The sequence below is a fragment of the Rhinoderma darwinii genome, chromosome 3 (assembly GCF_050947455.1).
Source record: "Rhinoderma darwinii isolate aRhiDar2 chromosome 3, aRhiDar2.hap1, whole genome shotgun sequence".
Lineage (NCBI taxonomy): Eukaryota > Metazoa > Chordata > Amphibia > Anura > Rhinodermatidae > Rhinoderma > Rhinoderma darwinii.
The window spans coordinates 282997548-283021288 of record NC_134689.1 but is presented as its reverse complement, the minus strand read 5'-3'; the positions used below and the strand labels follow the sequence as shown (position 1 = coordinate 283021288).

Here is a 23741-nt window from a genome sequence, read left to right as displayed (position 1 = left end):
GGGCAAATATCGGGCAAACGATCGTAGAATGCTCGCTGCCGATAATTGCCCTGTGTAAACAGGGCAGCGATCAGCAGGTAAATAAGCAAACGCTCAATCATCTGCTGATCGTATCGTTCTAAAAAACTTAAAGGGAACCTGTCACCAGCATTTCACCTATTGAACTTTACTTATCCCTCACTGGCCGCTGCTATCAAAAGTTCATTGCCGTTATCCCCTCTCCTAAACTCCTCCTCCAACTGTAAATAATGGTCTGCAAACATTTCGCACCTTTTATCGTAATAATCTGGTGTCCCTTTGTGCGCACGGCACACACCAGAAGAGGACATCAATGCACAAGCATGGGATTTTGTGTGTTGGGGGAAGGCGTGGAGCTGTCAATCAAAAGTAAGGAGGCGGGGTAAACTCGGAAAGACTTGAGGAATGAAGATATGACTGTTTCCAAACGAAGATTTGACTCTTTTCAGATGAAGATATGACTCTTTTATGCTCATTAGCATACGGTGTGGGAACACTAAAAAATGGAATACTAAAGCTTCAGAGCCGACTAAGAAGACAATTATAGATTATATAGAAATGATTTTTCACCAACTACCACCAGGTATTGCTGGTATGAATAGGTGAAATGCTGGTGACAGGTTCCCTTTAAATATTATCGTTGTCGGCAGTAAATGTCGCTGCGTAAACAGGGTGACGCGCTGCTGACATGATATATGGGGATGAGCGATCGGAGAAACGACCGCTCGTCCTCATCCAAACGAGCGCCGATCAACCATCTGTCTCGTTGATCGGCGCTTGCTGCACTAGCCAAAATCGGCTGGTGTAATAAGGCCTTTAGAGACATTTATGGCATATCCTGTAGATATGCCATACATTTCTGAGATGACAATAACCCCTTTAAGGTTGAAAGTATTGAGAAAGCAGTACTGCATGAATATCTCTCGAGCTACTAGGTGAGGTGTGGTTGTGTCTTTGATGATACGCAGTAGTTACTTTAATGATATAATAAATGGGATTATGTTCTTTTATAAGTTGTGGTCACTTGGAAGTGAAAAGCCTGAACTTTCTGGAGGCGCTTGGTGTACGTTGACCTGTGCACCACCATGTTTCAATGGCCTCAGATCTCACAGTTTTTACCATTCTAATCTTTGGCTCCAGTACTTGTTGGTAATGTCAGGAAGGACTTTTCTTACTTGATATTGTGCTGATTCTATTTAATGTTCAGTCTTTAAGTGGGCAGGAAACACTCCCTACACCCTCTTGGTTTCAGTTATTTATCCGACCTCTTAACCTTGACTTCTTTTAATACTGAACAGGACCTTGCCATTTTGCAGGTTCCTCCATTGTGAACTCATTTCTTTCATGCCTCTTGCTGAAATTCAGGTAATCTTGTGGTTTTGCCATGCTAAGATTCCATAGAAATGGGACAACCATGGCGCTTCACTTATAGAAGAATGCAAGTTACTGTACATTAATGTAATCTGTCAACCCGAGTTATTAGTCAATCTGTGCCAAACAAACCTGGAGGTTGGTACAGACGTTACCAGCAAACCTCTTTTTTCATCCTTTATGGGTTGTATTTTTTTGTATTTTCATTTTTGTAGTATCTGCATTATAGCTTTGATACTTTTCATATGATGTAGCTTGTAACAATTATAATTAGTCTATTAATATGTCTGTATAAAATTACATCATGTTATATATTTTTTTAAATCAAAAGTAAGGTCCTGTTTACATAACTTTTTTTTTTTTTTTTTTATACAATGGGAGCCTATAGACGTAGTATCTCACTGTATAACTATATACTGGGATACGGCTTAGCCTTCAGTAAGAGGTAGAAGTCTGGAGCCTTCCCCGGCGTATATGTCAAACTCAGAGCATGTGAACTGGGCCTAAATATCCGTTAAAAAATAATCTTTTGTCCTTTTTACCAGTGTCTGGATTGCCTTGAAATTTACTCATTACTGTCTAATAAGCCTTTCATTGGACGTTTGTTCTTCTATCTGCTTCCTACAGATAAACAGTAACAAGTTTCTTGTAAAGATAAACTATTTGTATTGCTTTTATTTTATTTTTTCAAAACTGAGTGTATAAGGCTTTGTTCATTCTAGTGTTACCCGCTTTCATATAGATCCCGTTGTCAACTTTACTTTTTAACACTGTTGAACAATTCTACTATAATTTTATACCAATGTGAAAAGAAATGTGACGTAATTCCATATCTGACATTATTTAGTGTAAAGGTATCAGTGGGATTATAAATATTATAGTGCTATATTATTATTATTACTGCATACCATTTCCTAGAATCAGGTATGGTACCATGGGCCCTCGACTGTATGGAAAGTGTGGGCCCCCACCAGAATTTGAAAACTTGTTGTTGTGTAAGACTCAGAACCATATGGGGGGGGGGGGGGGGTAATAATTATGTACAGTACACTGCTGCACTTTTTCGTAAGATGGTCACATCCCCTGGGCATACTGACCAGACTTGATGCCATCTTATTAATCTTCATGTTAGACAAATTTAATTTTCTCATATTTTTGGGAGTATGTAAACCAATATTTTTTTGCTTGTATTTGTAGAATTACAGTTACAATACTAAGAAGAAATACAGTAGCAGTCGGGTGTTGTGGACACCCAACTAGTAGCTGATAAAATGACTATGGCATACCGGAAAGACTTGGACAAGTACAGGAATATGGATGATGATGAACTCCTTGGAAACCTCTCTGAAGCTGATCTGAAACAACTGGAAAATGTCCTGGAAGAGCTTGATCCAGAGGTGAGACGGATGTGATGATTACTGATTAAATATTTGGGCTTTGTTCGTTCATCCAGAAAAACAATTGTCTGTTTGCAGGAGAGAATGACTGCAGTCACCCTCTGTTATTGTGAACTGGAGAGATCTTCCATAGCCTATGATAAAGAGTGATCATGTATGTGTGGCCATCTTTCTACTGCAAGCTGGGGACAAGAGACATTGCATGTGTGGCCCCTGGATAGACACGAGGGCTGCATATGAGCCCCCAGTGGAGTGATAAGTTGCCCGCCAGTGCAGTAGGCCATGATCTATAGTGTTGCTGCAAGGACTTGCTCCATAGATGGCCTCCCTGGATGTTTTAATTTTCCTTCTCTAGTCCCACAAAGTTCAGGAGCCTAGGGGGATTCAGGATTAAAGTTAATATTGAAACGGTTACTAAACCATTTTGATTTCTAGGCCACCTGGTTCTGAAGTAAATTAGATTTTCAGAATGTACATGGTAGAGAAGCGTCATCGCTCATGTCAAGTAGATGGCAGGGACTTCCATACTCCACGATCTATTTCATTTTGAGTTGACATTGATTTATAATACTGTCTATGTATTCCTAAGGGTATGTGCACACTGTGAGAGGCTTTTACGGCTGAAATGACAGACTGTTTTCATGAGAAAACAGCTGCCTCGTTTCAGCCGTAAATGCTCCTCCTCGTAATATACGAGACGTCTCTGACGCTCGTAAATCTTGAGCTGCTCTTCATTGACTTCAATGAAGAACGGCTCAAATTACGTTGCAAAGAAGTGCCCTGCACTTCTTTGCCGAGGCAGTCAATTTACGCGTCGTCGTTTGACAGCTGTCAAACGACGACGCGTAAATGACAGGTCGTCTGCACAATACGTCGGCAAACCCATTCAAATGAATGGGCAGATGTTTGCCGACGTATTGTAGCCCTATTTTCAGGCGTAAATCGAGGCATAATACGCCTCGTTTACGCCTGAAAATAGGTCGTGTGAACCCAGCCTTATGGCATCAGAAGTGATGGCTTCAGAACTTGAAATTTAGAAAAACTCCTATGGGAATATCGTATTTATAGCTTTTGTTTTTCTTTTTTAGTTTTACTATGGACTTTTTTTTATGGGGTTATCAACTTTATGAAAACTGTATTAGCTGCCACAGTATGTGTTTTTAGAGGATATCAGTAAAGTCTCTTCCGTGTGACTTACTGTTGGCTCCATGTATGTTTTCACGGCACTCTGGCCAATACTAGTATTTTTTCATGCTAGTAATTGTGCCAGGTTTACCAACGTAAGAAAATTGAGTTGTGCCATATTACAAGTGATGATGAGAATCCCTTCTGTTGGATCTCCATTGACACCCTCTACAAACCAACACTGAACAAATAGTAATTTGTTCTCGTCTTATTTTTTTCAGCTCATAATAGGTGAATATATTGTCTAGATTGAGCAAACCCGGTTGTAAAAATATTTTATTTTTCCTACCTCTCTCTATTTTCCATGCTTCCTGCTGTGTGTTTATACAGAGGTTGAGGTTTGTTACATTCACAGGCCGCTCATAAAGTTATACACAACATGTGTTAATATTCCGTTTTGGCTCTTGTAACTTTTCTCACAGAAGTTTGCATTTGTACCACAATTTAGTATCCAGTCTAATTAATCCATAAATCCCCTTTAGCAGGACACATGAGATTAGGTTTGTCTTCCCTATTTCTATAAGATTTTTGGTTATGTCTTGAAAGCTGCTGCACGTGAAACACTGTCTTTTTGGCTTCTGTTCTGCATTTCCGGTAGAACATTGTAATCTTTCCCAAGGGTTTGTACTCGGAGCTTTCCTGCCAGAGTTGCGGCGCTCCGAGCTGGAAAGTCACATGAAGAAAACTTTAACAGTTTAAAGCATATCTCCATTTTTTTATCTCTACTTCACATGTTTAGAACGTATTAGGGCATATATTTTCCCATTGCTTATATAGCCCTAATATATTCCGCAGTGCTGTATAGAGATTCCATCGTTCACATCAGTTCCTCTCCCCAATCTAATTTTCCCTTTATCAGGCACATGTACAAGCAATTTTCAAAAGCCAATTAACCTATTTGTAACTTTTTGGAGCGTGGGAGGAAATCTGAAGACCTGGAGGAAACCTACACGCGCACAGGAAAATATTTAAGCTCTGTGCGGATGTTGCAAGATGTTGTCCTGGTCGGGTTTGAACCCGGTACTGCAATGCTGCCAACAATTCTAGCCTCTGCGCGGCCCCTAATATATTGAAGATCTAGAAATGCATTGTTGGTCTCCTGGGAAGGCACCATTACTCTACACACTTTTGAATATTGTCTGGCTTCATGTACAGACCATTATGTATACATACAACAATCCATTATTGGCGATTGGTACCGTATTTTGGTGATCGTTGATGCCCAGGTTTACATTCGCAAAAGAGGTTTGAAGAACTATAAGATTATGCTTCTGGTGCGGTGGTGAAATACCTTTATCTTTATTATAAGATAGGCTTATGGAAATATTTATAAATTATTACATGATGATAAACACCAACAGTTCATATGTTCAGCTCGGCTTTATTTGCTGTAAATAGAATCTGCAATCGTTCATTCTATTGTTGTATTTCCGATGTCCTAGAATGCACTGCTGCCAGCGGGATTTCGACAGAAGGACCAAACCGTAAAGGAAGACACAGGTGCTTTTGATAGAGAGCATCTGCTAGGATTCTTGGAACAGGACGCTCTTGCACAAAAAGACATTCAAGACTATGTACCATTTACTGGAGAGAAAAAAGGTGCGCCCAGTTTTGTTTATTTAGGAAGGAATGTCCTGATTTTTCCCGCTATAAACATCACATGCTTCCTTACTTAGAAGTATCATTTTTCTCGTTGTTAATCTTCTTAATCTCAAAAAATTGAAAAACAATTCAGACAGTGCACAGCATTTTGTTTCTTGAGTATCAATATATATTTGGTAGTTCTCATTGCTTGGCTACTGAAAAAATAATTAGACATATGCCTTGAGTGGCTTAATTGCCTTCTAAAATCTACAATAATGTATTCAATTGCTTCTGTTCTCCATCTTTTTGCATAATGCTTACCTGCTGTTTATTGTTTTTTTGGATCTAAGTCCGAGCTATGATCAGTTCCTCCAGCATGGCAACAGTGCCTAGTGGAGTCTACTGTCTCATTTCTGATATCATAATCTTGTGTGGGTGCTCTCTTCCCTGCCTCTTTCCCTTACATATTGTACACTGTTTGCATTAGTTGCTGTGTATCAGCTCTCTCGTCCAACACCTCCACATGCCCAGCAAGAAGCGAATGCATTAAAGGGTTAATCGCATCACATACAGTCATGGCATATCACTATCCTAACTGTTGCAGTCCGACCTCTGGGACCCCACTGATCCTAAGAATGAAGGGACTGCAGCGCTAAACTGGTTGTTACCCCGTCACTGTTTTCCTTCTCACTGGCGTTCCCGGTCACCTGCTGTGCAGGTAAGTGCAGCAGAGCTCCATTCTAGTGAATTGGAGCAGTGCTGCAGTCCTATGGCACTGCCAGTGTCTGAGTTAACTGGAAAAACTTTGAGGGGGATGCTATACTAAACCAGCACTGTGGACTCTTCATTCTGAGGATCAGTGGTGGTCCCAGACGTTGGACCCCCACTGATCACTGTGATGGCATATCCTAGTGATATGCTGTTCCTTTCTGAGATGGTAATTAGGGCACGTTCACACGTGGCGGAATTGCTGTGGAATTCCGCTGCAGACAGTCCGCACTGGAAATCCGCAGCAGACAGTCTGTCCATTGGTTTCCACACCTTTTTAGTTATCTTCGTGCAGACGTTGCGGACAACTCCACTGCGGACCATAGGCGGCGGTGCGGAATTTGGTGTCCGCAGAATACACTGGCTGTTGCGGACTTGATGCGTACTTGTGGCGGAATTTCTCTATTGACTTCAATGGAGTTGCAAAATTACACAATGAAATCCGCAGATGTTATGTTTGTTGCGTTGCGGATTGCTTTCGCGAACAGGATATTTCATCATTCTGGCTGGACCTATGTGTTTCGAGGTCTATAGCCAGACTGAGATGGAATGTTTTAAAAGAGAGCAGGATGTACTCTTCACCTGAATCCGCAGCAATTTACTTCACATTTTAGACAAAAGCGCAACGGAATCTGCAACGCAGATTATGTGCGGCATTTATGCGGACAGTGTCTGCAGAAATCCGCCGCGTCTGGACATGCCCTAACTCTTTAGGAACTGGTTTTCATCACAGCAATGGAAAAATAATTCTAACAAGAGATGGGCAACGGGTGAATTACCTTTAAAACATATCGATTTCAATTCCATATGTAGGATATATGGCTCTGTAATTGGATGTTTGCAAAACATTTTCTTCATCTCTAATTATAAACCGCGAGCAGCTTGGAGAAGACAGACTTTTTTTTTGGTGCAATTTCCACGCATGTACTAATAAAGCACTCATGAAACACTTTGAGTTGTAGGGGCTACACAGCTGTCTCGGACTTGTTCTCACATTGACTATTTTTGGGTGTAATTTGGTTGAGAGTTGCATGCAGTTTAGGATTTGGCAAAACAAGAAGTCACCCAAAGAAAACGTTAACTTTGCAAATGAGTTTCACACGTGGCTCCTATTGAACTCCATGCTAGAAAAGTTGTTTGCAATTCTCAATTTCGACACCAAAAATCCAGATTGGCATAAAAAAAAGCAGATTTAAATTTTTCGAGACTGTTGTATCGAGGTTGCAACACATTGCCTGTAGTAACACAACCACATTTACAAGCATTGCAATTCGACCTTGTGTTCTTCGTGTCCCGCTACCAAAGTCACAATGTAGCCCTACCTAGAAGAGATTCTTCGCTCTAATCTCTTTTTGCATTGTTCTGGCGGTCAAGGGAAAGTTCAATTAAAAGTGTCAGCAATTCTCATGTACTTGTCTCCCTTTATCGCCTTCTACCTTTTGAAAACAATAGATGAATAAGAAATGTATACTCTTCTCTTTTACGTGATGTGACATATCGGTTTCCCAGGAAGTGCTATACACACAGTAAATGTTGTGAGCTATAACTAGGCCAATCACATGTGATGGTAACTGATTAACGGAATGAGGCATGAGCGAATTATTGGTACCATAAACTTTTCAGTTACAACTCCTTAAATGGAATCATTTAGAAGGGATTCCCTTACCTGAGGAGATTACCTTTCTAATCCAGAGTACTGCATCTTTGGCAATACTGTCTGAGGGCAGAAAGTGACGTGATATTGAAGATCAGCTTAACAGTTTGGAGATTTTATCCCTCACCCAAGAAAAAGTTGTCTGTTTACGGATAAGATATTTTCATGAATAGTAAAATGGAGCTACAAGTGTCATGTAACATACCAGGGCCATTAATACTTTCACTCTAGTCCCTCCAGTGCAAGTTTCCAAAGTGCCCTTTATACTATAGATCCTTAACACCGCAAATAACAAGATGGCTGCCTGTGTTACTGGGATCCAGAAGAGAAGTAGTTGAAATGACGCCCCCTCCTCAGACATCACTTCCTGCTCTGCAGCTATTGGCTGAATCTGCACCTCGCAGATTTTGGTCCTTGTCCACTTCTCCTGTACAGCCTAGTAACATGTAGCTATTTTGTTATTGCCTGTAGTATTAACCCCTTAGTGAACCACAACTTAACCGTACGTCGTGGTGAGGACTAACTTCTTCCACTTCGATGTACTGTTACGTTGCGATGATGGCACTAGCACAGAAACTGTGCCCGCAATATCAGCATTAGGTACTATACAGCTGATATCATTCTGCGATGGCAGGGATGTGTGATGATGCCGATCCTGGCTGCTTAACCCCTTTAATGGCGCAGTCTGGGCGACCATTATATATAGGGAGTTTTACAGTTAGTGGTTAGCTGATGGTTCTCGTGGCGGCTAGTGGGCATGCCATGTCTATACGCGTATTAGGCCTTGCCAAACCCACGGTAACATGTTATTCTAAATGCAAACAGCGTAAAAAAAATGGAATTTTTTTTTCCTACGCATCTCTCAAAAAGATATATAGTTGAAGGTTTAATAAAAAGATTCCAGTCAAACGATAATCCTACCGTGTTGATCCGGATGAAGGCGAAAAAAAACACGAAGTTGATGCGAATTAACTCATTAGGGAAAAAATTTCATCACTGACGCTAAATATGGAAATCCGAATAATTCCCTGGATGAACATCCCGTCTTCAGAATCTTATACTCCTAACTTGTAATATTATATTTTCAAGAACTTGCCCTATAATTCAACCAACGCAGCATCCTGTGGTGGAGCGTTCCATAGTCTCACCGCGCTCACAGTAAAGAATCCCCATCTGTGATGATGGTAAAACCGTATTTCAATTAGAGGATGCCCCCTTGTCATTGTTACAGGCCTAGGTGTAGAAAGCTGTCTGAACTGTCAGATTTATATATTTGTACATTGTAATTAGATCGCCCCTAAGTTGTCTTTTTTCTAAACTGAATAACCCTAAGGCCTAATTCACACGACAGTGAAAAACGGCCATGTGACGGCCGTTCTTTGAACGTCCGTCACACGGTCGTTTTCAGAACAGTGATGTTCTATGGGTGTCTTCACCCAGCCGCTTTTTTAATGGCCCGTGAATAATGGGCCTCTATAGAAGTCAATGGATCCGTTTTTAACGGCTGTCAATACACGTAACAACTGTTAAAAACTGATCTGTGACATGGGGATTGGCAAGGGTACTAATAGCAGTCTATTATTGTGGATTAAAAAGCCAGTTCTGTTCTCGTTGGTTCTGTAGTGTTAGTGTGTAAGTTTTTGGCTGTGTTCACATCCGCGTTGCTTTTCAGTTCATGTGTTCCGTTGCAGCTTTCCATCGGGGGACCCCATTAACGGAAAGCCAAACGGAAACGAAAGCTTCTGTTTGAAGCATTACCATTGAAATCAATGGTAATGCAGTTTGCCTTGGATTCCGTTGTTTCTGTTGCGTAAAGTTTCTGTTTTTTTCAGTGGAAACAATAGCGCCGTTGACTATGCTATTGTTTCCGCTAAAAACAAAGGAAACTTTACGGAACAGAAACCAAGGCAAACTGAAGCATTACCATTGAAATCAATGGTAATGCAAACGGAAGCTTTAGTTTCCGTTTGGCTTTCTGTTCATGGGTTCCTCCGACGGAAAGCTGCAACGGAAACCATGAACGGAAACGCTGATGTGAACAGGCCCTTTGTCTGTCTGTTTTTCCAGTGTTTTTTTATGCCATGCAAAAGGTTAAGGGTCCATTCACACTGAGTTTTTGGCACTGATTTTGACGTGGAAACCATGTCAGAATCAGAGCAAAAAAAACGCCCCAAATCTGCCTCCAATTGAAATAAATGGTGGAGAGAGGTTTTTACCCCCGGGGAGTTTTATACTGCTCGCAGAAAAAAAAAAAAACAACAAACCGCATGCTCTATCTTGGCATTGGCAGTCCTGAAGGAATTTTTAGGCAGATATTTTCTGCCAGACTAAAAACTGTGTGTGAAAACTGCCTAAGAAGGCAGGGATTTGTGTTTTTTATTACAGTTTTTATTGCATAGATGTAACCTTTGCTCTGCATTCCTCCACATTTCTTTGTGAAAAGCCTTCAACTTTACTTTTTGTTCGTTATCATCAGACACTGGAGGAGATAAAACTTCCAAAGATATCTATACATGTATATATGTGTATGTATGTATGTATGTATAAAAAATATGAAGAAACAGCCCTCCAGGGAAAATGGTGATAAAGGTGACGTGTTTATTCACCCAATGGGCAGGCAACGTTTCAATCCCTCTCAATGGGATCTTTGTCATCTTTTTTTCATTATATATTATAATAAGTGTGTGTATGTATGTATGTATGTATGTGTGTGTGTGTGTGTGTGTGTGTGTGTATATATATATATATATATATATATACACACACACACACATGATTGTGTATTAGGGATGCACGATGCATCGGAAGTTCGATACTGTGCACCCCCAAACGGTTCGATACAAAGCTGTGCGGCCGCATTGTAACACATGAATGTATGAGAGCGGAGCTTCGGCTGTGTAATACAGCCAACACGCCGCTTCTGAGTCCTGACAAGTGCGCACGCCGTCAGGATGATGCGATGCGGCCGGCGCTGCACTAATGAGCGGCAGCACTGAAGACCGAACATGGCGGGCGCACTGCAAAACATCCCCGTGTTCTGTTTTCAGTGCCTGAACTGCCGCTCATTAGTGCAGCACCGGCCTCATCACCTCATGCTGACTGCGTGTGCGCACTTATTGTCAGGAGCGGGGCAATAGCTGTTTTACACAGCCGTAGTCCCTCTCTATAATGCTGGAGATGATAGAAACCTCTCATCTCCGCCGTTATTCCCCTGAATACTGCGATCAAAGCTGGCGGCAGCATTCAATAGGAAAATGAGAAGGGGGGGGGGGGATGCCCCTTGGATTGCGTCACAAGAATCCCTGTGACACGATTGAGGGACATAGCATATATGGGCAGACAGCCCAGGGTCCATTGAAGGACCCCAGGGCTGTCTTACCATATTTCCTGTTAGGGCATTCTTATGTAGGTCCTAACAACTGCCTGTGTACTATCAGTACTCAGACTAATTTATTAGCATATAGATATATGCCAGTACGTTAAAGTTTAAAAATAAAGTAAAAACATAAAGTAATATTAAATAAAAAAAAATACACATACACTTTTTTTTACAATAAACATTAAAATGTCTCAATACATAAAATATAGCCATATTCGGTATTGGCGCGGCCGTAATAACCTGAACAACAATTTTTTTGCGCCATTATGATGTTTACGCTGTAAAAGAATAAAATAAACTGCTTTCTTTCACTTATTGTGATGCAGCAATTAACCCCATCATGCACATTACACATTAACCCATTATGACTGAGAAACATGAAGGGGTTAATCACTGTTAATGTGAGGCACATTCAAAATCTATCACACCTTGCGCCTCACATCAGAAAATGGAAGAACGTTCTTTTTTTATTACTGTATCGTTTTGGTATGGAAATCGCAATACTACACAAAGTATCAGTATCGAAGTCCAAATTCTTGTATCGTGACAACCCTAATGTGTGTGTGCGTGTGTGTATATGTATTGTGGATTTATTGATGACACACTGTAGGCAGACTAACAACCAATCAACTTCTTTATTAAACAGCAGTGTATACGTTTCGGCAAAGCGGTCAATAACCGAGGTCGGGAAACTCTACCTCCGTGGGATTCCCACCGTGCCAGTTTGTGTCGAAGGAATCTGTAGACACACAGGTCCCGCCCTCTATAGTGCCACCACGGGTCACAGAGACGCCACTCTCTACCACACGGCTTATCCCAATGTCTTTATTTACCTAGGTCACCAGGTTGCACCAGATTCCTTTGTGGAAGACGCCCTCCTACCCCTGCTACACTTACGCGGGTCGTTGGAGGTACCGCTACCTTTCACGCACGGACAACCTCGGCGGTACTCTGGCAACAGTCCGAGTACCTTAGGCACAATTATTTAAGGGGGTATTGTAAAGTAAGTAGATAGTCCAAAGTCCATGCAAATCAGCCCATTGAATAAGATGATTACCGCCCCTTTAAGACCGCTTTGCACTGGCTATAACCTAAACATACCTTGCTTGTAACTTGTATATTTATAACCAGGATATATTCCTTCAAAGATGACTGTTCACTCAAATTACCACAAGGAGAGGAGGGACGACCAGACTTCCCTTGATAATTATATTCTGGATATAGTTTATTCAGACCTTATTCTCCGGTCCCTCTGACTTGATGACACTTGGTGTTAGATTCCCAGACACCCGGCCAGACACTTTAATGTTCAGTTTCTACCTATTGTCACTCCCTCCACTGTCATTACCTCACACTTTCCCGCCTTTTTCTAACTCCGCCTCTTCTCTCTCTCTCTCGCCTCGTGCACACTTCCTTCACCGTTTTTTTTTATGGATCCGTGTGCATGTTTTGTTGTCCGTGTGCACTCCGTGTTTCCGAGCGCCGTGCATGGTACTGTCCAGGGTCCTGAAAGTGCATGGTTGTTCAGTGCTAGTCACTGTACAGGGTGCTGAAAGAGTTAATGGGCTGCACTGATCGGCGGTAACTCTTTCAGCACCCTGGACAGTGACTAGCACTGAAGAATGACCATGCTCGGCGCTCGTAAAATAAAATTTTAATGAAATAAAAAAATCAGTTCATACTTACCCAGAGACTCCCTGCATTTTTTGTCCTATCCGGCCTCCTGGTATGACGTTTCATCCCATGTCACCGCTGCAGCCAATCACAGGCTGTAGTGGCGGTCACGCCTGACTGGATGACGTCAGAAGGCCGGCCTCCTGGGATGACGCTTCATCCCACGTGACCGCCTCTGCAGCCAATCACAGGCTGCAGCAGCCACATGGACTGCCGCGTCATACAGGAAGGTCGGACTGGAGGAAGAAGAGGGACTCGTCACCAAGACAACGACTGGGGTACGTATGAACTGCTTTTTATTTTATTTTTATCAGCATCCTCTTCTCTCTATCAGTGATGGATAGAGAGAAGTGGCTGCCGACTAGTGTAATATCTCTAATGTACTTCTGCCCGCCCGTTGCTAGGCAACGGCTGCGTCACACACAGACGGTACACGGATGCCTTCCGTGTGCCTTAAATTTTTTGGACGGCCCCATTGACTTGCATGGGCCTCACGGTCACGGAATCTCGGACCAAAGTAGGACATGCTCTACTTTTGTCGGAATGGAGCAACGGGACCGTCAAAAAAACTGAAGTGTGCATGGCCCCATTGAAATGAATGGGTCAGGGTGCTAGCCGTCTGAAAAACGGCTAGCACCCTGAAGAAAAAGACTCAATGGGGCATGAAGCTTAAGGGCCTGTTCACATCAGCGTTGGATTTCCGTTCCGGGGTTCCGTCAGAGATTTCCATCGGGTGAACCCCGCAACGGAAAGTCAAACTGAAACCACAGCTTCTGTTTCCGTCACCATTGATATCAATGGTGACGGAAACATTGCTAATGGTTTCCGTTCGTCACCATTCCGGCAGGTTTCCATTTTAATGATGGAATCAATAGCGCAGTTGACTGCACTATTGATTCCGTCGGAATGGTGACGGAAACGGAAGCTGTGGTTTCAGTTTGTCTTTCCGTTGCGGGGTTCACCCGACGGAAACCCCCGACGGAACCCCGGAACAGAAAGTCAACGCTGATGTGAACAGGACCTAACCTCTTTCTATCCAGATGCTGCACCAATCACCTTGACCAGTGCGGTCACCTGATCTGTGCGCGAATACAGGGCTCAATCGGAACCCCCCTTAGTGCGGGGCTGCTGTCTACTTGATTGCTAGGGAAACCCAGCCTCACCCCCGCCCACTGGGTAGACCTAGCGAAACAGGAGGATACAAGCAAACAAGACAGACACCGGGACACGCGAGGGTGAGAGAACAAAACATGCAACCATTTGCAATACCTGGTGGGTGACCAGGAAACACCACACACACATAAATATATATATATATATATATATATATATATATATATATATATATATATTTTTTTTTTTTTATTGTGTGTGTGTGTGTCACATAAACAGCACAAAAGTTTGAACAGCACATTCCAACAAAATAATCCAAAATGTGTATGCAGCTGCAAGAACACCTGTGACTGCAAATATATAGCAGACAAAAAAATGGCGACAGCACCCTGCGAACACTAATGCCACCTAAACCGCTAAATATAAATAAATATGCATTACTGCTAAATCTACTTATAATAGGGAGGTTCTTAGTGCACATTTTGATCAAAAAGTGTTTGCCCACCTGCCACGACAAGGCGACCTCTATAGGGTGGGGACCTACTCTGCACATACACCCAGAACTGGGACTAAGCCTACATATATATCTGGGGATGGTAGGAACTGCCTCCATTTTTTGTTCTTGCACTCCTCCCATTCTGCCCTGGGTGATTTTAATTTGTTGAATGCTGGTTCCTACCATTGTATGTATGTAATGTATGCATGTCAGGGTAATGGCTCGGGCACAGGACTCCAGCTGGTATGTCTGGGACCACAGAAACTTCTCATCCTGGCAATTAACACATTAGATGTCACAAACAAAAGTGACTGTGACATGTAAAGCGCTTGACCGAGGGAGAGGTCTCTCTGTCTGCCATTTCGACGTGCCACGACGCATTTGCGGACTGATGGGTTACCGTGGCAATTGGGGCCTAACAAAGGCCTCCAGGTCTGCCATAGCTATGTGCCTATTAGTGGGACACAAAAAGTGAGGTAAAATTTTATATAGCTTAGTAAAAATAAAAAAGAACTAGTCTCACAAAAATCAAGCCCTCACACTGCTACGTTGATGGAAAAATAAGTTATGGCGTTTGTAATGTGGCGACCCAAACATGATATTTTTTCATAAAACTTGCTTTTATTGTGCAGAAGTACTAAAACATAAAAAAAAAGCAATATAAATTCATACTGACCCATAGAATAACCATAACATGTTATTTATATCGCACCGTAAACCGCATTTAAAAAAAGTTAATACCTTTTTATATGTAACCCAAAATGGTTCCAATAAAAACCACAGCTCCTCCTACAATAAATACAAAACATCACATTGCTATGTCAACGGAAAAATATAAAAGTACTGGCTCTTCTCTTAGAATGCAACAATGAAAAATCTAGAAAGTAAAGCCAAAAATAGGCCAGTTCTTAGGGGGTTAAAGGTCCTCTTCGAGCCAGCTTTGAATTAATTCTGCTTGTTTATATCTAAACATGGTGGTTTTCATTTGGTTTTGTGCCATGGTGATTCATTTAATGCTCGTCTGAAATCATGCCCTCTGTCTTGACTCACAGATCTTGTCTTTACCTGCAGAAATGATCGGTATAGACACATAAATAGATCATTCTCATACTTGAAGATCTGATCATTGTTCCCACTTGTTGGATTCCTGCTCTTACATGTGAAGAGACAAAAAGAATCAATGTAATATAACATCACATCTAATCTATGATCACTTTCTCAGAGATGAGTAACTGGACTCGATAGGGGGTTTTACACTGGGCGATTATCGGGGCGGACGATTGTTCACATAATACTCGTTGCCGATAATTGCCCTGTGTAAACTGGGCAGCGATCAGCAGATAAAAGAGCCAACGCTTTATCATCTGCTGGTCGTATTGTTGTAAAAAAATGAAATATTATCTGTCTGACGCAAATCTCCCTGTGTAAACAGGGAGACGTGCCGACAGGACAATAATGTATGGGGACGAGCGATCAGAGTAACAACCTTGTGTCAGGAGCAAAGGAGCGCCGATCATTGATCACTGCAACGGCAGGTGTACAAGGGCCTTATCTGTATTCAAGCATTAAAATCAATCTTTTGGTATTTGTATCTGCTTTGTATTCGTATTATATTACACGCATAGTGCACAATGTAACACCTGCATAGGGCAGCACTGTTTTTGGGGGATACGGCAGGGATGGGTCCTTCGTATTATTTCCCCTTTACCTTTTTGTTTTTTTTGTTTTTAGCCTTCTACCTTACCAATACCCTATTTAAAGCACAGTTTTCACATTCTCCCAGTCACTTTCTGCACCCAAGTCATACTCACAGGGTTCCAGAAAGCTGAAATGGGTTAAATAAATCTTTCCCTGACCCATCGTCTGCTGTTCGTACACATCTTCATTGTTGGCCAAACGCTCATTTGACCAATAGCTACTTCCACTGACTTCCCAATAAACATGCATGCTTGGATTGGACAAATGTACATAACACCACTAGCAGTGCGTATCTACTGGAGGGAACAAAGGATACTTCTTGCAGCAAGAAACATTTAGACTTCCCCTGTACACGGTTCATTGTTGGCCTATCTGGCTGAAATTGCCCGGACCGTACGATGTTTATCTCATCCATAATGCCGACGTTAGACAAGTAAATTTACTTCTAAGCAACCGTTCAGTATAAGGACCCTGTGTACAGCACAATAACAACCCCTGGATCCCAACGAGTATTATGGGTGAGAAGGAAAGTTGGGGTAATTGCAGCTGGACATGAATTTTCAGGTAATGTACGGCGGTGGGCTTATAAATGGGGAGACTACGTTGCATGAATAAGAGCGGCCCCATGTTAGGAGTACTGCATTAAAGGGGCTGTGGTTCTCTCATTTTACTGTACCCCTACTGATCACATAGACAATCCTAATGATAGGACATACGTTTAAAACCTAGAAAACCCATTTAACCATTACAATTAATAGGGCTGAAAGGGCATGTAGATTTCTGGGATTTTGGAAAGAAATGATTGACTTGACTTCCCACTCAATGAATTTATACCATCGTTTATTGTCTTTATTGTGAGTAGTCTTTTAAGAAGATTTAAAGACGGGCAGCTAATGCGCCTAGAAACAAACTATTTTGGCCAGACCACTAAAGAATTTGATTTGGTTCCTAGTCCGGTCTAACTGGTTCGTGCACTCTACAGTTTTTTGTCATTCCAGTTGTGGGATGATTACACTACAGGCCCTATTAGACAGAACGATTATTGTCCAATTTTGGTATCGTTTGAAGTAAGATAATCGCCACATGTAATAGCGTGTAACAGACGAATGAAATAGTTGGGTTTCCGTGGATCGGCCACATCTACCGGAGTAAAAGATTGTTCGTTGCCGCCATCTTCCAGTTGTTAGTGGTTTAGAGATGAGTTGTGGGCAAACGAGCAACGGTCGCAGTAACGACTAAATAGAGATAATCTATAGTGATAATTGTCACGTGTAATAGACCGCCTTCCGAACGCAAAGACTCGCTAAATCATCACTCGTCGCTCGTTCATAAAATAATCTGTCCATCTAATTAGACCCCAATTCATGATGACGCTAGCCTGACTGAATTTGACAGTATATAGGATGTATTGTGAGTCGGTTAACCCGATACCAGCATAGGCCTCTTTCGCTTAGGGCGTAGATGTAGTATTGTTTTATACAGCTGTTCAGTACAGATTTGCTTATTCTAGAAAGACAACACAAGCAGCACGGGAAAACCGCAGAGTCAAGTGTTCCCTGCCAGAAACTCTTACCCCCTTCATGTTTTGAAGCATGGTGCTTTCCTGCACTTTGATGTGGTCATAAATACAATCTTTCCCAACAGGTCTATTCTGCTGTCAGGCCTGCATTTAAACAAGCTATTTTTTCCATTGTTTAAAGGAAAAGTTGATCTATTACATGCCAGATTAGTTTAACAGGGTAAATCTGCAAAAACTGCTAATGAGGGTGGACTGTGATAACAAAGTCTTAAAGAGGTGTTCTGGTTTTTTTAAATGAAAAGTTAGACAACAATGCTGTGTTCACATCGTCCTAGGATCAGAAAAGTGAAAATAACGGCAGTGCCAGATCCATCACATGATGGACACCGACGGATTCCATTGACTTTAATGGGGTCAATTGGGTTTCCATCATGGTGTCCGTGATTTTACCAGAAAAAAACAGCACAGCGATTAGATGAAATGCTAGTTATTTGGTCGATTATTTTATGATGCCCTGAAAATCATTTTTGTCAGCACATATGTTTATTCCTGTTACTTCTATATCACCAACTTATTCCGCAGCGCTGTACAGCAGTTGTCGTCCCTCTTCTGTATGTTTTTAGGAGTGTTAGGGTATGTTCACACTCAGTTTTTTGCAGGCAGAAAATTCTGCCTGGAAAAATCTGCTCCGGTTTCTCTAAGTGGTTTTTGGAAGCTTTTTTTTTTTTTTAGCTATCTCTTCCACAGAAAGATGGAATAACCGTGTTTATTTCCGTCTCCCATTGATTTCAACTACATACATTTCTTTCAACTATATGTATTTTTTATATTAAGTAGATAATGTCGGATAATAATAAACATTGATTTGTTTGATGAGAATGTGGATTTTCTACTTCCATAATTTATTCATTAGTGTTAATTGAAGCAACTTGAATATTGTTCGGCTACGTTCAGACGTAGCGTAATTTTTCTCAGGAAAATCTGCGTGTTTTACTTGAGTATTTTGCTGCAGATTTATCCTAGGCATAGCAAAGGTTGGGACCTGCTGCAAATCCTCAACATATTAGGCATGCTGTGTGCTTGAAAATCTGCAGTTTTTTTTTTTAACCCATGTGAATTGGGTTTTGTAATCACTGTAATTTGTTATTAAAAATATGTAGGCCACCTCAAAAATCTGCAAAAAAAATCCACGTCTAAACTTATATTTCAACTTGTACATGCTTTTTTAGTTTGTATTGGGAGAGAAACAGAGAGTACCTTCTCCGTTCCCCTGTCTACTTTCCTGACTATTGGAGGCCTATTCTATTAGTTTTTAAAGTTGTGATGCCAGATACTATCTAAGAACAAGCATTGTCGTTACATAGTCATTTTATTAGGGATTCTGATCTGTATTGTGCTCTCTGCTCTGATGTAATGTTTAGTGAGTAATGTGAGGTTTGTGGGAGTGTTTGTATGATTGCGGCATTGTACACGGCTCAAGTAGTTCCGCACATCCTGATAATACGGGGTTGGTTTGTTTTTTAATGATCTCATCTTAGCTACTGCAATAATACATTGTTTGGTTTGGTGGAAGAAATGAACATACAGGTCTTTGTCTGTACTGCAGGTTCTTTCCAATCCTTGGATGATTGCCAGACCCTTATTCCTATAATAACCAGTTCTATTCATAAATGGTATATCAGGAAATCTTTAAAGAGGAACTACATTTTCATCAAACTTTTGATATGTCTCTATGAAATGAAGGTGCGGAAGCGTTCAGCTGAGCGCTTTGCTTCTTCGGCAGTGATCGGCGCTCCCCGTCAGGCTGAAGACTGGTAACATAGACGTTCGGCGAGAGCCGTCTTCAGCCTGACGGGGAGCGCTGATCACAGCTGACCGTGCAAAGCGCACATCTGAGCACTTCTCTACCTTTTTGTTTCAGCAACGGTGGAGGTCTCAGCACCCAAACCCCCACCGATCCAAACTATTGATATGTCTATATGACATGTCAAAAGTTTGACAGTGTAATTACTGTTTATGGCCTCTGTGGGGTAGGGCACAATACCACGATGATCACTCATACTGTGATATTTTTGGAAATCTCATCACCTAAGTATAGGACTTTAGATTGATGCAGTGCACAAGTCAGCTATCCATTGTCTTTGGGTGAGTGTAGAATAACAAGACCCAAATGGAGACGTTTACAATTCAGGTTGGATCTCGATGTGCTGAAATGGAAGGTTTCAACATGGAACTTCTGCAGGTAGACCACAAGTCTTCATCTGGTAATCTATTCAGTCTTCTTCCAAACACTAAAAAATAACAATGTATCCACACTCCTAGCTCTAGCAACTAGAAGAACTTTGTACACTCTCAAACACGGAGTCTGGAAATTCTTATCACACTTTTTGATTTGATCCACGAGCTCTTCTGCAATATGGCATGATCGTCCCAATGAACATATTTAGGCAGCTGCAGATCTCTTTGCATTGAATATGACTTTTTGATACAGCTGAGTTGCAGTCCTTCTCGGTGCAAATACAGGAATGGTACTGTGAAGGTGCCTCAGTTCTTTATTAGCATTGCGGCCTCTTCATTCAAGGTGTTAATGGGGGTCCCAGAGATCGGACCCAAGCTGATTGAGTGCCGGCATATCCTAGAGACAGGTCGATAATAGCTGTCCATATAGGAAAGCTTAGCGGAGACAACACGAGATGATGTGGCATGGGGCTTTCCTAGCGAAAATAGCTGCCTGTTTCCTTCGGCCCCATAAAGAATAAACAGAGCGGCAGCGCGCATACACGACCACCACTCTGTTTAAAATCATGCTCACTGCCATGTTTTTCTAATGCGGTTTGTTCTTTCTTATCCTGTACATCCCCTTTAAGATTCGACAATTAGGCTGGATTCCTACTCAACCGTTGTAGCTCATTTGCTGCCTATGCTGTTTCTTTTTGCCAGGACTGGGGTCTGATCCAAAAGGGAAGAGCGGTATAAAGCAAAGATTGATACCGCTCATCCCTTTTGGATCCAATCCCAGTTTATCAGAGGAAAGGGCAACAAATGTTCCACAAAGTCATTTTGGGAAGCTAGCCATTTAACCTCCTACTTTAGAAGTATGGGCTTTTTATATGAAGTGGAAGGAGGAAGAAATTATAGGTTGTTTTTATGTGACACGTTATTGTTGGGCAGTTTGATTCCCCAAACCTTGGCTATGACTATTAGAAATGGGCCATCGATTACTCAGGCAATCGGGTGCTTTACATTGTGTTGTTCGTATGACAGCCGTTGACCTTAGTGAACAAACCTGCTTACAGATTCTAAGAAACATTTAACCCATTGTTAATTCAATGCTGTTCCCATGGACATGCCCCAGACATGCTGGAACATTCTCTTGTTTTCCCAAGCGTTTTACAAGGCCACGCAGTCATTATCTTATGGCAGCAATTGGGGCATGTATTTTCTTTGCCTATGCCACATGCAGATCTCATATTTGCTTTTCCAGAACTTGCTTAGTCCAACCCATCAAAGTTCATTATACAAGAATTATAACCGCCATAAGCCTTCATTCTGTGTGCACTTCACATTAACCCTCTCCTGAAGGGCACAGTTTGAGATTTGTTTTGTTTTCTTACTACCATGATACCTGTCCTAAATGTCAAGTCTGTCTAGTTATGCCTTTCTTCCTGATAGTTTTGACTTTTTTTTTTTTGCCGTACCAGTCTTTCTACTTGTTGAATTATTTGCTGTGAAATTCCACTTCCAGGGGTGAAAAACAATAGGGCTAAAGTTTATGGCGCAGATTCAGATGACGGGTCAATCAGAGGGACATCTCCCAGAAAGGTCTCGTGGCCTGTGAGGATGTATAAGTGGGACCAGCATATCGGACCGATTCCCCCCCCCCCCCCCCCGCTCCTTTACAGAACAAGCACTTAGTAATAATGGCCCATGACGTCCGCATGTGATGAATGGCGTTTACTTCCTGTGTACTTAGACCTGCTCTCTGGAGAGCTGCTGATATCAGACTATTGTTCAGCTTCCTTTCTTGTTTGCATATCACTAACCACATCCATGTGTGTTTTTTCATATGTAAATCTGGAATAGATCTTTTATTGAGTTCATTTTATATGATGATGAAAATATATTCCAGATCATTCAGAGCTGGGACCCACAGGGTGTGTGTAGAATATGTATAAGCTTGATATAAAATAAAAACATTGGGAAATACGAATTCCCATTCACTACCTGTGGTCGGGCACCTGTATAAACCCAAACCGTGAAATGTCAATGTCATGCAAATACTCGAGGGCTGGGACATTTGTGATAACATAATATACTTGTCGCTATGTTAAGCTATGAACTTACGCTATAACAAATAGCACAGCAAGGGCTTGTCCACACATAGCGGAATTGCTGCAGAAAATGTCACCGTTTGCGTTTTTGACTGCAGAAAATGGTGCGGATTTTGCTGCCTTTTCTTCAAGTCTGGGGGATGGTGACATCTCCTATGAAAAAGAAGCAATTCTGGTCACTTTCCGCAGCAGGAATTGACATGCTGCGGGCTGAAAAATACGCACTTCAGGTCAATTTGGACTCTGAATTTTTACGCAGTGTGTGGATGAGATTAATTAAATCTCATCCACTTTGCTGCTACTGTATTCTGCTGCGTTTTTTCCGTCCGCAATTCCGGATGGAAAAAACACAGCAATTCTGCTACGTGTGAACGAGCTCTAACTGTGTATGACTGTAGTTTTGGAGGAACCGGGCAGTTTATTTATTTTAGTCTTCTGCATATTTCATTTATTCAGGATTACAACAACGCAGTCAGTGACCTCACACTTCAGGATCAGAAAGTGTCTTCTGGTACTTGATCCTTAAAATAAAAACATTTACAATAAAAGTAATTTCATTTAGCATCAAATCTACGCCATGACAGGACTGCAATATAATCTGGAGTCCATTATGAGACTGCTCGATCAAAAGACTAAGTGACTGTAGCATATTTTTTTTAAGAATTTTCTCAAAGGAATATGCACACAAGACACTTGTACTTTTGGACGCTATTTTAGAAAATATTTATGATGTGCACTCCTGCCGCAGCACAAAGTCGCTGCTGTGAATTACCAGTCATTTCAGAAAATGTGGCTTACGGTCTTTATGCTAAAAGTCCTGATTGAAATCCTCTCTGTTTTACGAATGTGTAATCTTTCTATGGTATATATTGGATGAAGCAGGTTGGCACTCCTAACAGCGATAGTGCCACCTTCTGGTCAGAGGTAATCCCAAAATGTCATAGTGGGATGACTGTATGTGCTTCCTGCAACGCTGGATTCTAACAATAACATGTTTTCTCTGTAGGGAAAGTATTTATCCCCAAGCAAAAGCCCAAAGATTTCCTTGCAGAGGAGAAGCTAACTCTTGATCCGGAACTGGAAGAGGCTTTGACCAGTGCTACAGACATTGAGCTGAGTGACCTTGCAGGTTAGTATTGAGAAAATGCCATATCCATCACATGTTCTACTTGTGTCTTGTAATGACTTGCATGCTTATACCAATAGAAACAGGCAGACTTATTAACGCATTCCACGTCTCAGTAGTTGGCCATAGAGTTAATGCTAATCATTAACAATCCAACCATGTAATGTTATGTCTATAGTACCAAGACAAGAAGGACATTTGCTCCATCAATAGAAACAAGTACTGAACTGGTTTAAATATTTTATGGCTGTAAAGGCCATATTATGCAGGCCAACGATCGGCAAACAAGCGTTCAAATCAACGCTCGTTCCCGATCATTACCATGTGTAATACGGGCAACGATCAGCGATGAACGAGCAGTCAATCGTTCGTCGGCTGATCTGCTCTTCTATGCAGAATTAAGAATCATTGTTGTCAGCAGCACATTT

At 41.6% G+C, this 23741-nt stretch overlaps 1 protein-coding gene across 2 annotated transcripts in view; it reads left to right on the top strand.

Moving 5' to 3' along the window:
• Positions 1-23741, top strand: part of LOC142749669 (tropomodulin-3-like) — a 59044-nt gene that overhangs the window by 17632 nt on the left and 17671 nt on the right. For both annotated transcript variants that reach the window (XM_075857998.1, XM_075857999.1), the window contains exons 2-4: positions 2587-2786; positions 5414-5570; positions 23194-23316. In XM_075857998.1, coding sequence (XP_075714113.1) covers positions 2661-2786; positions 5414-5570; positions 23194-23316 — 406 coding nt within the window. In that variant the 5' untranslated portion in view covers positions 2587-2660. The remainder of the gene's footprint in view (positions 1-2586; positions 2787-5413; positions 5571-23193; positions 23317-23741) is intronic.